The sequence below is a fragment of the Oryzias latipes genome, chromosome 16 (assembly GCF_053564925.1).
Source record: "Oryzias latipes strain Hd-rR chromosome 16, Olatipes_Hd-rR_3.1".
Taxonomy (NCBI): Eukaryota; Metazoa; Chordata; class Actinopteri; order Beloniformes; family Adrianichthyidae; genus Oryzias; species Oryzias latipes.
The window spans coordinates 5,807,640-5,819,935 of record NC_136252.1 but is presented as its reverse complement, the minus strand read 5'-3'; the positions used below and the strand labels follow the sequence as shown (position 1 = coordinate 5,819,935).

The window sequence follows — 12,296 nt, the reverse complement described above, 5'->3', positions numbered from 1 at the left end:
TGAGTCTGTTTGCTCCACAGGGAGGAGAAAAGGAGGTCAAAGTCGCACACGAGCCGCAGTGACAACATTTTGATTGTTGGTGAACGCCGACAGACATTTTCCTTTTATAAGGCATTTATTTATCATTTATGCAACGTGACCGGAAATGAGCCCATTCCTTCATTCTGAGCGGCAAATGTGCATCGTCACACTTGCAGTTAAAGATGAAAGTTTCAGATGTTCTGAGGAGTTTCCATAGTAAGAATAGCGAGATTTCTGAACAAAAAGATTTTCATTAACTCTGGACCTTTCTGCTCAAACATCTATGTGCTAGTGTCACCTGCTGGTCAAACACTGAACAGACAACCCAAAGGAGGGTACAGCAGTCATCTCCCAGCTGAAGGGTTTGTAGTTTGATTCCTGGCGACCTCACACACACACGTTGAAGTGTCCTTTAGTAAAACAGGCTGGCTTAGCTGCTCCTTGAGTGAGCGTGTGTTAATGTGAGCCAGTTGGAGTACTGTTTGGGCAGAGGAGCGTGCAGACCGTTTATCATTCAGAATCTCCTCCACATTCAGTCAAAGTGGCAGGGAAGGACAGAGCTGGAACATGGGAAATCCCGGTGGGTCCTTGGGTAGGACCTGGATAAACTACAGGGCTGTGTCTGTCAGGAAGGACGTCCGGTGTGAAACTCTTTGCCAAACCACCTGAGCTTATTCGCCGTCCTGAAGGGATATGAAGAAAGGTGAACACCAGCTGAAGATGTCAACGGACGTCTCACCCAACTGTGAACCAGAGTGACATCAGTTCTGAGAGCAAAACAACATCCACTCAGGAAATGAGACTGTCCACAAACATAGAAGCATCTTCTTCCCTTTTGTGTTCATGATGTCAAACAGTGTGGCTTATCTGGGACTTGGTCACAGTCAGAATGAATTAGGACAGGATGATATTGGGTTAAACAATGAAAACTTATTCATATCTTTCTTTTTCTATTGACACAACTAAAGATCTGATCATCCTACATTCCCAGTGGTCTTGTAATTATGATGATGCCATTTTTAGCCAACATTTTAAAAACCTGTATCGTTTTCTAAGACATAGTTTCTGCAGAGTGGCAGTAGTTCATTAGAAATTAACCTGTGAGTTGTGGGCAGGACAATTGGCACATAGCAACCCCAACCCCCTCTTCCCGTCATCCATAAGTGAGAGCTCTCTGTTTACATGGTCTCCCTCTAGCTTACAGCCCCTCACACCCCAGCCCTAACGTTGGCAGCGCAACAAAAACGGCGAGCAATATTGGAGCTGTTGAGCCGCACAGTTTTAAGCCAGACGAGGAAAATGAGGACGTACGTGAATCTGTCTGTCTGCAAGTGGATGCATCGGAATGGAGAGGAGTGAGAAGGCTGTTTCCTGCCCAGAGTATCTTCTACATCACAACTACAATCTCTTTCAAACTGCGTTTTTTTTTTTTTCATTTGCTCCTGATTCAAAATGTTTTGAAAAAGAAATACCCAGAAATGAAATGTTAAGCTTCTTTATATACAGTTGAAACCAGAAGTTTATATACACCTCATAAAAACACACAGATTCTGTTGTTGTTTGTAACCAGTTCGGCTTAACGCTTCGGTCATTGTGCATTTGGAAGATCCATTTCAACTTTCTGGCTGACGTCTTCAGATGTTGCTCAAATATTTCCACATACTGTTTTGTCCTCATGATCCCACCTATTTGGTGAAGTGCACCTGTCCCTCCAGCAGCAAAACAACCCCACAGCATGATGCCACCACCCCCATGTTTTACAGTAGGGATGGTGTTTCGAGGCCTGCAGGCTTCCCCCTGTTTATTCCAAACAGAACGTTGGTCATTCTGGCCAAAAAGGTCAATTTTAGTTTCGTCAGACCACAGGACATGTCTCCAAAAATGAAAGTCTTTATGGTTGTGTGCTTTGGCAAACTTTAACCTGGCTTTTCTGTTTCCTTTGGTGTAATGGGTTATTCCTGGCAGAGCAGCCTTTCAACCCATGTCTGTACAATACTCGTTTTACTGTTGATAATGACCCATTCTTACCATCTTCATAACATCTTTTGCCTTCGTCCTTAAATAAGGAATACAAAGTTGTCTAAAAATACCCTACTTTCAGTATTCTGACAAATAGAAATACTTTTGTTAATTGTAATTGACCTAAAACAGGAAAAGTTGACTTTTATTTCATGTCTGACGGTAAGAAAACACAAAAACCATGTCTGTGTTTTTATATGGCGTATGTAAAGTTCTGGTTTCAATTTGTAAGTCCTCCATCATCAGAAAAATGTCATAAATGGTAAAGTGGTAAATGGCGTATACTTGTATAGCGCTTTTCTACCTACAAAGACAAAGCGCTTTACAGTCACAGACCCATTCATGGTAAATGGCGTATACTTATATAGCGCTTTCTAACTTCTTACGAAGGCCCAAAGCGCTTTACAGTCACAGTCCCATTCACCCATGCACACACACATTCACACACTCATTCACACACTGATGGCGGCTCCGCTGCCAAACACTGCTGCCAACCTCCCACCAGAGGCAAGGTGGGGTTCAGTGTCTTGCCCAAGGACACTTCGACTCATGGGCGTGCAAGGCGGGAATCGAACCTGCAATCTTATGATCATGGGTCGACCGCCCTACCGCTGCACCACGCCCGCCCCAATCAATCAATTCATCCAGTCACACACACACAATCACACAAACCCATTCAACTCCGCTGCCAAACACTGGCGCCCACCTACCACCAGAGGCAAGGTGGGGTTCAGTGTCTTCGACTCCTGGGCGTGCAAGGCGGGAATCGAACCTGCAACCTTACGACCGCCCTACCACTGCACCACGGCCGCACCACGGATGCCCATAAGAACATACTAAAAAGCTCCTTTTCAATAGAGTGGGTTTTTCAGTGAATGAAGCAGATTGGAAGCAAAAGCGTAGTCTGGCTGTTCTACTGGATGCTTCACTGAAGCTTCCCTTCTCAAACTGCAGCTGAGATCAGGTCTTGCCTCACATGAACTCCTTTTGTGAGAAGCTGGTTTCAAATAGCTGTTCTGCAGGAGCTACAGGAAAGAGGAAACTCAAACGGCTCTGTGGGTTGCTGCGTTGCTAAAAGCAGCTTCAAGAGGATGGATGCACTCACATACTAGAAAGCCCGTGTTCAATAATGACACTCAGAAGCGCATTTTAATGATGCTTGGCTGACTAAGAAGATTACACAGAGATTTCCCTAAATCCACTACTAGGATGTTTGGCTGATGACAGCCAACTCGATTGCCATCTTTTGGTTGTCTGAAGCAAATAGAGATGTGTCCATGACATCACTGCGTGCTTTATCAGGCATTTTCACCTCAGTTTCCTGCTTATGTAACATGAACTTGGGCTGCTGCAGCTTCTCTGCTTCAGGGTGTGATGGTCCCTCACTCAGGGATGCTCTCCACCTCATGTTGGTGCCATCAGCTGCAAAACTGAATCAGTTTTATCACTTCAAACCAGTTGAACCAGTTTACCAAACGAACCTCTGTTTGGGACTGAGTAACGAGTAAACTTTCATTTGGTGTACAAACTGTTCCGGTGGAAAAATACTTTGAACTTTTCCCTGAGAAGATGCATTATTTGACACGGGTCTTCATTATTTGCTACATCAATGTTGCCTAAGAGACGAAATGGAAGTTCCTGTTTTTGGATTGATTTGATTTGTTTTTGTCTGTTTCTTTATTTGAATGATCTGCACTGAGTTAGAGCGTAACCACCATGCTTTCTTTTAGCTTCAGGTTGGTTTGGATTTTTCAAATGCCTCGACTTACAAAAACCTTTTACACCAAGTTTGTCATGTGCTTTAATTAAAAACCTATTTTTGAATCAGAGGTGCTACAGATGAGACAGACATCACACCTTTGAGCTAAACTGTTTGGATCTAGCTTTAGGTTATGACAAAGTGGAAACTCGCTTTGATGACAGTTTTAACTGGGACCTGGTGATGTCATTTGAGCTGTGGGCGTGGCCTGTCAGGTGAGTGTGGATCAGGTCTCTGACGTAAAGGGTCAGCCAGGCCAAGTGCCTGAATCTTTCATAAAGTGGAAGAAACTGAAACTCTGAAGGCCTCCACTTGACTCAACTGTTCTTGACTTTATTGTATTCCACATATTAATGTTTCGGGAAAGAAATGAACAGGGAGTAACAACAACAACAACAACAACAACAACAACAGAGTGTTTTCATCAAATATAATACTCCCCCGCCCGCTATTCTATTGTTGTGTGTAGACCTTAGAAAAGGCTGCTTAAAGTCGTCCGTTCTACCAAATAACCAGTTGTTAATTTCACTTCGACCCGTGCCATTTTAAAGCGTAAATTTAAAACAAAAACAGTACAAAAGCCTTACCGTTTGGGGCTGTCATTCAATTCTTGCATCCGCTTCGATAGGTAAACACGGCTGCTGCTGCTGCTGATGATGTGACCGTGATGATGAGCAGCTAGCCGTTCGGCCGGGGCCCACAGCCGAGATCAGCCTCTATAACAACACCTGGAGCCCTGAGAGAAACACTGTGATGACAAACCAAAGGCGCTTTTCATCTACATGTTCCTGTTTCTGCCTAATGTTGTCCTAAAAGAAAACCTGAGGTGGACGTTCTGTTCCTCCCGTTGCAGCACATCTAAAGCTAAAGGGCTGACAGTTCCCAGACTGCACTGCAGCTCGGCACTGCGTTCGAGGGCTTTTCCGCGTGGAAGTCTGCGACAACCAATCAGCTCCGGGTATGGTGTCACGAGCGCAAAGGTTACGCCCAATGCTCCAGGAAATCGCACTCCGTGCCTTCATGATAAAATCCTATTTTCGCACGAAAAAGTCTCCAATAAAAAAAAACATAAACGCAAGAGTCTATTTTGGATTAACAAATTCTGTCAATTTTTAAACTTTTTTTCTCCTTTATCTTAAAATGTCCTTTATCTTAAAATGGGCCCTAAGAAACGTTCAAATCAATTGCCCTTTAAACAATCACTTGTTTTGATGAAAATGGTGTTTTAACATGTTCTTGTGCCTTTTTTCTGACGATGGCAGACATATATTAGGAAAATTAAGTTTAAAATTGCCCTTCTGAGTATTTCTCCGTTCAAATATTGTGACTCAGGAGCAGGCAAAAAGTGTCTTTGGAAAAGCTTGTAGTTGTGACATAGAAGCTACAACCGGCATGCCACAAGCTGCCTGCTCCGCTCCATTCTGATGCAGACAAACAGATCCATGTCTGTCTTGTGTTTCCTCATCTGAGCTGGAATCTGGCTCAAAGCTGTACGGCTGGACTGCTCCAATATTGCTTGACATTTTGTTGCACCAGTAGTATAGGTTGGAGTGTGATGGGCTGTAAGCTAATGGGTGAGAGTGTAAACAGAGAACTCTCAGTTATTAGTAATAGGAAGATTGCTTTTTGCCAACGGTCCAGCCCACAGTTTAGAGGAAATTTGTGATAAACTACTGCCACTCTGCAGAAACTATGTCCTAGAAAACAACCATTGTTTTTTTTTCTCCTAAAAATGGATAATCATAATCCAAAGACCACGGGAAATACCTTTAAAACGGATCAAAAGATGACTGGAATTGGACTTTAATTCCACAAAAGTAAATAGACTGTAGAATTAGCCTCAGCATTGCAGTCCGTGTCCTTTTTTTCCTCTTGGCCCTAGGTCTTAACTGTTTAATATCAGCTGGGGAATTTTTTACATGTGTAAAGTGCTCCAAGAGTCAAATTCTACTTCAAGCAAATTTAAAGATGATCTTACATGTGTACAATGCATGAAAAGTGTGATTTGAAAAAACTTTAAAAACAATGATTCAGACGTTGTTCATTATTTCATTATTCACAAAAAATAGATGTTAGCAGTTTTAACAAAATTAATTACCTTTATGATGTTTTTCCCCTCCAATAAATAAATGTGGTCCAGGTTAGATTTTACATTTACAATTGTAAGTAAAATATATTATTATTATTATTATTATTATTATTATTATTATTATTATTATTATTATTATTATTATTATTATTATTATTATTAATTTTATTTATTCATTTATTTATTTAAGAAAAAAACATGGTAAAATATAATGCCCCAATGAGCTGTTATGAGTAAGCCATAATTGTTATACCATCTAATCACACTGCTTGGACAACTAATTAATTTTGTAAACACGTCTTTTATTTTGAAAGTCATTCCCGGATGTTGAATGCTACTACAGGAAAACCAAGACACAAAGCTCTGTGCAGATGGTGCAAACACGGGACTCTTCCTACTACTAGCCCATCACTATCCTCTATTCCTTAGATTGGACTTTACCATCATAACTCACATATCCGGTCATCTTTGGGTTGTTTTTTTTGTGTCGATCCCAAAGCCAAGGATCTGCTAAACATGACAGAACTCACGTCATGCAAGACACGTGGAGTTGGAGTCTTTTGGGAGCTGAGGAAACGGCTCCTGAGTGGACTTCTTATTGTCAGGTAATGTCAACGAAAGCCGACGTTAGCTATTATGATAGATCTAGTTACCTCTGAACTCCTGGACTGTGAGCCTGAGGTTAGCTGCTTAAATAATCCGATGTTGAGTCGCTAAAGTAAAGAATTAAGACTGATCATCACGTTATTGTTGAATAAATCATCAGTCTTCTATAAATGAACCAGCTTAAAGCTGTTAGGAAACCTGGACCAGGGGGACTTGATCACATTTTCTTTTTTATCTATGTACATCTAATACTTTGTTTGAAAAGTTAACATTGATGCGCATATTCATTGATAAATTTAATTTCACCTGATCAATGAATCAAGCAGAATATCTGAAAATGTCGTTTGAAGTCCACAGCAGGCAGCTTCATTTGACCTCTGCACTAAATATAGCTAAATAAATCAGTTTTAAGATTGAATCAACAGAACAATGCCATGAGAATCTGGATGTTGCTGAATGAAAGGATCAGTCTTGAGAACCTTGCAGTTTGGAGAAAACATGGCTTCCTGCTTCTCCAAAGAGCACGTGAGCGTCAGTCTTCTTCAGTCTGCATGAACTGATGGGTTGTCAGTACGTATGTTTCCATACGCATGGTCCACCAGCATACATTCATTCATTCATTCATTCATTCATTCATTCATTTTCTAGCTTCACAGGGCTGCTGGAGCCTATCCCGGTCACTTTTGGGAGAAGGCAGGGGACACCCTGGACTGTTCGCCAGTCTGTTGCAGGGCCACAATCAGACACCCATTCAGTCTCACACTCACACATAGGGACAATTTAGATTAACCAATTAACCTATGAGGCATGTTTTTGGACAGTGGGAGGAAGCCGGAGGCCCCGGAGAAAACCCACGCATGCACGGTGAGAACATGCAAACTCCACACAGAAAGGTCCCCCGTTGATGGGCTGTTTCAGGTCCCCCAGCCGGGACTTGAACCGGGGGCCTTCTTGCTGTGAGGCAAGAGTCCTGTTATTAGTAATGTTATGTAATCTTATTATTATTATTATTATTAGATGTAGTTTTCAACAAAGACCCTTCAATCAATTTTCTGCCTATTTTACAACTTTCCAACCAAAATTAATTTTATTTTAGAAAGAACATTTTCATACAACTAGAAGGAGCTGCAGAAAAGTGCAGGGTTGAATGCTATATTGCTGACTGAAAATTAAACTTAAAGGGTAATAATTTGACCTTCTAGACGTGAGGGAGCTTTGTTTATAGAAGCTGAAGGCTTTTTTCCTCCGTCGACCATATGACTTCACGCCACAGCGGGGGAGATTGTTGAAAGGTAATTCAAAAAAACTGTCAATTGCATAATCTCAAGACGAAATTATGTTGTTGTCCAAAGTCCTGTGAGCGTTTTAACGTTGTAATGGTGTCTGTAGCTGAAAGAATGCCAAAGTAAGGAGCTATGAAACAGGGTGAACTTTGGTGAAAATGTCGGAAGCCTCTCCCATTGAAACCCATTACAAAGCTGAAATTACTACAAAGTTTAAAGGCTTATATTTCAAAAACGAAAAAAAAAACGTGAAAATCTGAAGCTTAAAGTATGTTGAAGTTATAATGGAAGAAAGAAGGAAAAAAAGGTTTTTGAGGATTCCCCATTTATTTTAACGGAGGCAAAAATCCTGGAAATCTTGAAAAGTTCAAGGATTTGAAGGACCAAAAGTCACAACTGGAACGAGCTGAACATTTTAATAGACGAAAGTTCAAAATAGCATAAAAACTGTAGAAGTTGAGCGTCCAAAAATGGCAGAAGATACCATAATAAAGAAAGAAAGAAGGAGAAACAGGAAAACAATGGGTTGAATGCTTTATAGCATTCAACAATTATTGTTTTATACTAAAGAAAGGAGCAACCTTTGGTAAAGAAATTATAATTACATCTAAAAAGTAACTAAGGGCAGTTTTTGCCTAAGTAGGATAAAAATGACAAAACTGACTTTAATTTCTAGGATACGATCAGTGATATTGAAGAACCAATTCTTTAAAAACCCAGCATCTGCTGTAACATAGAGAAAAATGCTATAAAATGTCTTTATTTTTTCTGGTAGAAATAAAAACATACCCCTGGCATGATATGGATTACATCTAGAATATTGAAATAATAATAATAATAATAATGGGAATAATGTTAAAATGATCAAATTAAATTTACTAGTCAAAGCGGTGGGTGCAGTACACCTGTTGTGCCTCTAGATGGAGTAGATCTAAAGATATAAAAAAAATCTTCAGTTCCTAGAGGACTTTCCAAAAGCATTGACCTTCACAGAGCTCAGCACTCTGCTACCACATGTACTTCATTTGTTTTCCCAACAGCTGAGAAGTCCTGTGGTCTCCTGGGAAACCATCCACTGTACATGAAACCACATAAAAGTCCACCCTAGTTCATCTTCAGTCATAGTAGGAGTCTGTCCACCTTTGCAAACAAACAAATGAATAAATAGGAATACTTGTTTGAATGCATTGTTCTTTTGTGACAATGTTTTGTCCCACATTTTCTGAAATTCATAGATTAGGACATGACATTTTAACAATAGGGTTTGGATGTGGCTGTCTTATTAATCACCGCGGGCGAGACTAATTACAAATCCGTTACAATAGTCCATTTTCATTTGGCAGGAGACAAATGCTGCCTTTTGTATTTTACATAACAGCAATAATTGCTAAACTGTCTTTTTTGTAAAAGCGCAAAAAAAAAGAGAAAATAGAATTTTCTGATTATAATAATAATAATAATTATTATTATTATCATTATTATTATTATTATGATTAGGGATTAATATCTTTATAGGAGTTCTATGGCAAAGTATTAAACTATTACAACCTGATGCAGCAGATGTACGTCACATTATCCCAAAAGAAACTGCAACTGTCATAGTTTAAAACAAAGTTAGAGGAGAGGAAAGCTGCTCTTTTACGAGCCAAAAGCCCTTAAATGTTTGCTTGTCGTGTTTTGTAGCTTTTTCCTGAGGTTCAGGAGAAAGACGTTCAAGCGGAGAACTTTAGATTTGACAGATTCTTGGGGGGTTTCAGGCAGTGCCAGACAGTGTAATGAGAGCTGGAGAAATCAATAAATCATTTCATTCATTTCTCAAGTCGCTGCTCTGTTTCCCTGGAGTCTGGAAACATTTTTTAGGGGGAGGGGGGTGATTTATTAATTAATTGTTGAAATGAATGCATTTGAATGAAATGAATTTAGTTTTTATGTATGTATTTTCACTTTTAGTCTGACATTACGATCTCAGACTCTTGCATGTCAATTTTTGATTTAATTTTTTAAAAAGGCTTTTTTTTTTTAGAGCTGCTTGTAACTTTTTACTTTCCTTCAATGAAACAACGGTTTATTTTTTCCACTATTTTTCATGTTTTGCATTTGGTATGTGTTGAGTCTTCTCTTATCGGCTGCTCTAATCCTGTCTGACTTAAATCTGATGGCCAGTCTGCGTCTCTGCCTCCGTCTCCTGCAGGAAGGAGGTGGCCGGAGCTGCTGATGATGTGCTTGTAACCGGAGGAGGGTCCTCTCTTGTGGTCAGGACTCCCAGAGGGCAGCTGGAGCTGGCATTGCCCGCTGGAGTCAGCTTCACGGAGGGGTCCTGCATCCCAACACCTGGAGAATCCAGTGCAGAGGAGCTGCACTTCAGGCTCCGCATCACTGTTGAGCAGAGCTCTCATAAAGGTAGAAGTCCTCACATTTAATTGGAGCCACTCATCAAAGTACTTGAAGGTATCCTATTTTGCACTGAGCATCATTAAAAACCAATAAGCAGCCTCTTTATCTGCCATGCCAGAACTCCCTTTAATTGGTCTGAAGTTTTTGAGCAGCGTCTTGTAAACGCTCATCTTTTGGCTTCACCTGAAATGGTTGTCACTGCCATCGAAACAGAAAGTTATGGCTAAGGACGGCGTGACAGTCCCATCAGATTTAGATTGATCATCCGCTGCACATACAGGTCACCCCGGCCACTCCCGGTTTTATTGATTCTCCTGCTCCGTACTTGAAGGTGAGCTCCCTCTCAGCACACCTGGCTCATTTGTTTTGCTTGGCTTTGGCCCTTCACAGAGGCGTCTGACTGTGTGACGGAGAGTCTCCGAGCAAAAGAGACGTATTGCTTCTACTGCCAGGGCTGCATGACCCGGCTGCTGGAGGACAGGTAAGGTGCAGACGGGGTTTGGTTACACACTTCTTTGTGTTTATCCAAAAAGGGACGGACTTGTCCTCAGAGCAGTCTGCTGTTCTATGCCTGACAGGTTGGAGTTATAGAGGCTGTGGAACAATAAGGTCTGCACTGACCATTAAAAGAAATGGGGTTTTTGTTTTTACCTATAGGTGCCTGAATTGGTCTTTGGTGTTGTTCTCTTTGCCCTGCAGCTTTGTCTGCACTGCAATGTGATTTGCAGGAAATTGCACTGGCTGCATATTGGGGACCCTGGCCCTCAGGCTGTGCTTGTCAGCAGCTACCCACTGTCACCCAATGAACAGACTTTTTTTCTCCTTTGAACCAAATAGTTCAAAACTTTAGCTTAGGCAGTCCCACAACAAGAATTATTAGTTTTTTAGGCATGAAAAGACACACCAACAGCATTCTGAGCAGTGGAGCTCAAACAATGTATATGGGGGGGGGCACTACAAATGAAAGGATCAAAAATACGTACAGCTGTTCTTTTAGCAAAGAAAAACTATCTTTGTGGAAAGAAAAACGATCAAAGTGCTTGAATTGAACAAAAGAAGACGTCTGAAGCCCCTCATTGTTTATGGACTTCAAAAGGTTGATCTTAAGTCTCTATGGGGGAATATATGATGCTAATTTGACACAAATCCAATTTTCATTTTCAAAACTGTTAGATGGAAATGAAATCATAGTTCTGCGGATTGTTTATTTATTGTTGTGTTTGGTGAGCAGCACTTTGTGGCTCTCATCTTCTATCTCCAACGTTCAATCCAGCCAATAACTGCATTGCATCAAACGTATTGGTAGTTTGTCGTGGTGCTGCTGTTGAATGGATGGAACTAGAATAGAACTAGTTTTATTTAAATCTTTATATATCTTTATAACTACAAATCTAATTTTATCAACACTTAGGGATCATGTAAACGAGTCTTGTCTTTCTAATCTTTTTTTTAAGGTTTTGTAAATCTTATCAGTTTTCAGTTTTTGTCACAGAGCACATTTGTGAGTTGCAAAGAATCGCATTCTTCTCCAGGGGGGCTATTCCAGAAAGCAGGTTATGCTAGCTCCCACGGTAAGTTTGAGGCTAAGGAAGTTGATAACCTCAGTTTTCGGTTCCAGAAATGGAGGTATGTTTCAGGGTATGTCAAGTTGCTATGGCAACTCATGCTCTGAACATAACCTGGTCTGGAGCAGGATAAGTTGAAGGTTAGTTTGTTTTCAGAGAGGTGAAGCAGCATGACGTGTCCATTTGAAGATAATTTAGTGGATGAAGAAGCTCAGATATTACTTTTTCCACCATGAGAGGGCGATAAGACCACGGATGGATTCAAGATTCAAGATCAACTTTTTTAATCCCCGAAGGGAAATTTAGTTGTAGTAGCAGCACTACGGAAATAGGGGAATAAAGACAAACACAGACACAAAATATACAGGGAAGAAAAGAGGAAAAATTGAATAAAATAATAATAAAATAACTATACAGTTGAAAAACTCTAGAACTCTCAAAAAATCTTATGTACATCCAAGTCTGCCAGGTGAATTGGGAAGTCTGATGGCAGCAATGACTTCCTGTATCGTTCTCTGGCACAGCGGGGGTGTATAAGTCTGCCGCTGAAACTGCTTCTC

General features: G+C 40.7%; 2 protein-coding genes across 8 annotated transcripts in view; one reads left to right on the top strand and one right to left on the bottom strand.

The window, feature by feature from the left end:
* dop1a (DOP1 leucine zipper like protein A) overlaps positions 1–4,696 on the bottom strand; it is a 32,102-nt gene extending 27,406 nt beyond the window's left edge. For 5 of the 7 annotated variants that reach the window (XM_011484854.4, XM_011484855.4, XM_011484857.4 and 2 more), the window contains exon 1: positions 4,387–4,693. The gene's annotated coding sequence lies outside the window, so the exon portion shown is untranslated. Of the gene's footprint in view, positions 1–4,386 lie in introns of all 7 variants that reach the window. The other 2 variants (XM_011484856.4, XM_078933037.1) reach the window with 1 other exon arrangement.
* Positions 4,697–6,207: 1,511 nt separating this feature from the next.
* The window catches only part of ube3d (ubiquitin protein ligase E3D), a 31,689-nt gene continuing 25,600 nt past the window's right edge, over positions 6,208–12,296 (top strand). Inside the window, exons 1-3 of the mRNA XM_011484858.4 lie at positions 6,208–6,493; positions 9,969–10,177; positions 10,562–10,652. Of these exons, the coding sequence (XP_011483160.1) occupies positions 6,405–6,493; positions 9,969–10,177; positions 10,562–10,652 (389 nt within the window). The 5' untranslated portion in view covers positions 6,208–6,404. The remainder of the gene's footprint in view (positions 6,494–9,968; positions 10,178–10,561; positions 10,653–12,296) is intronic.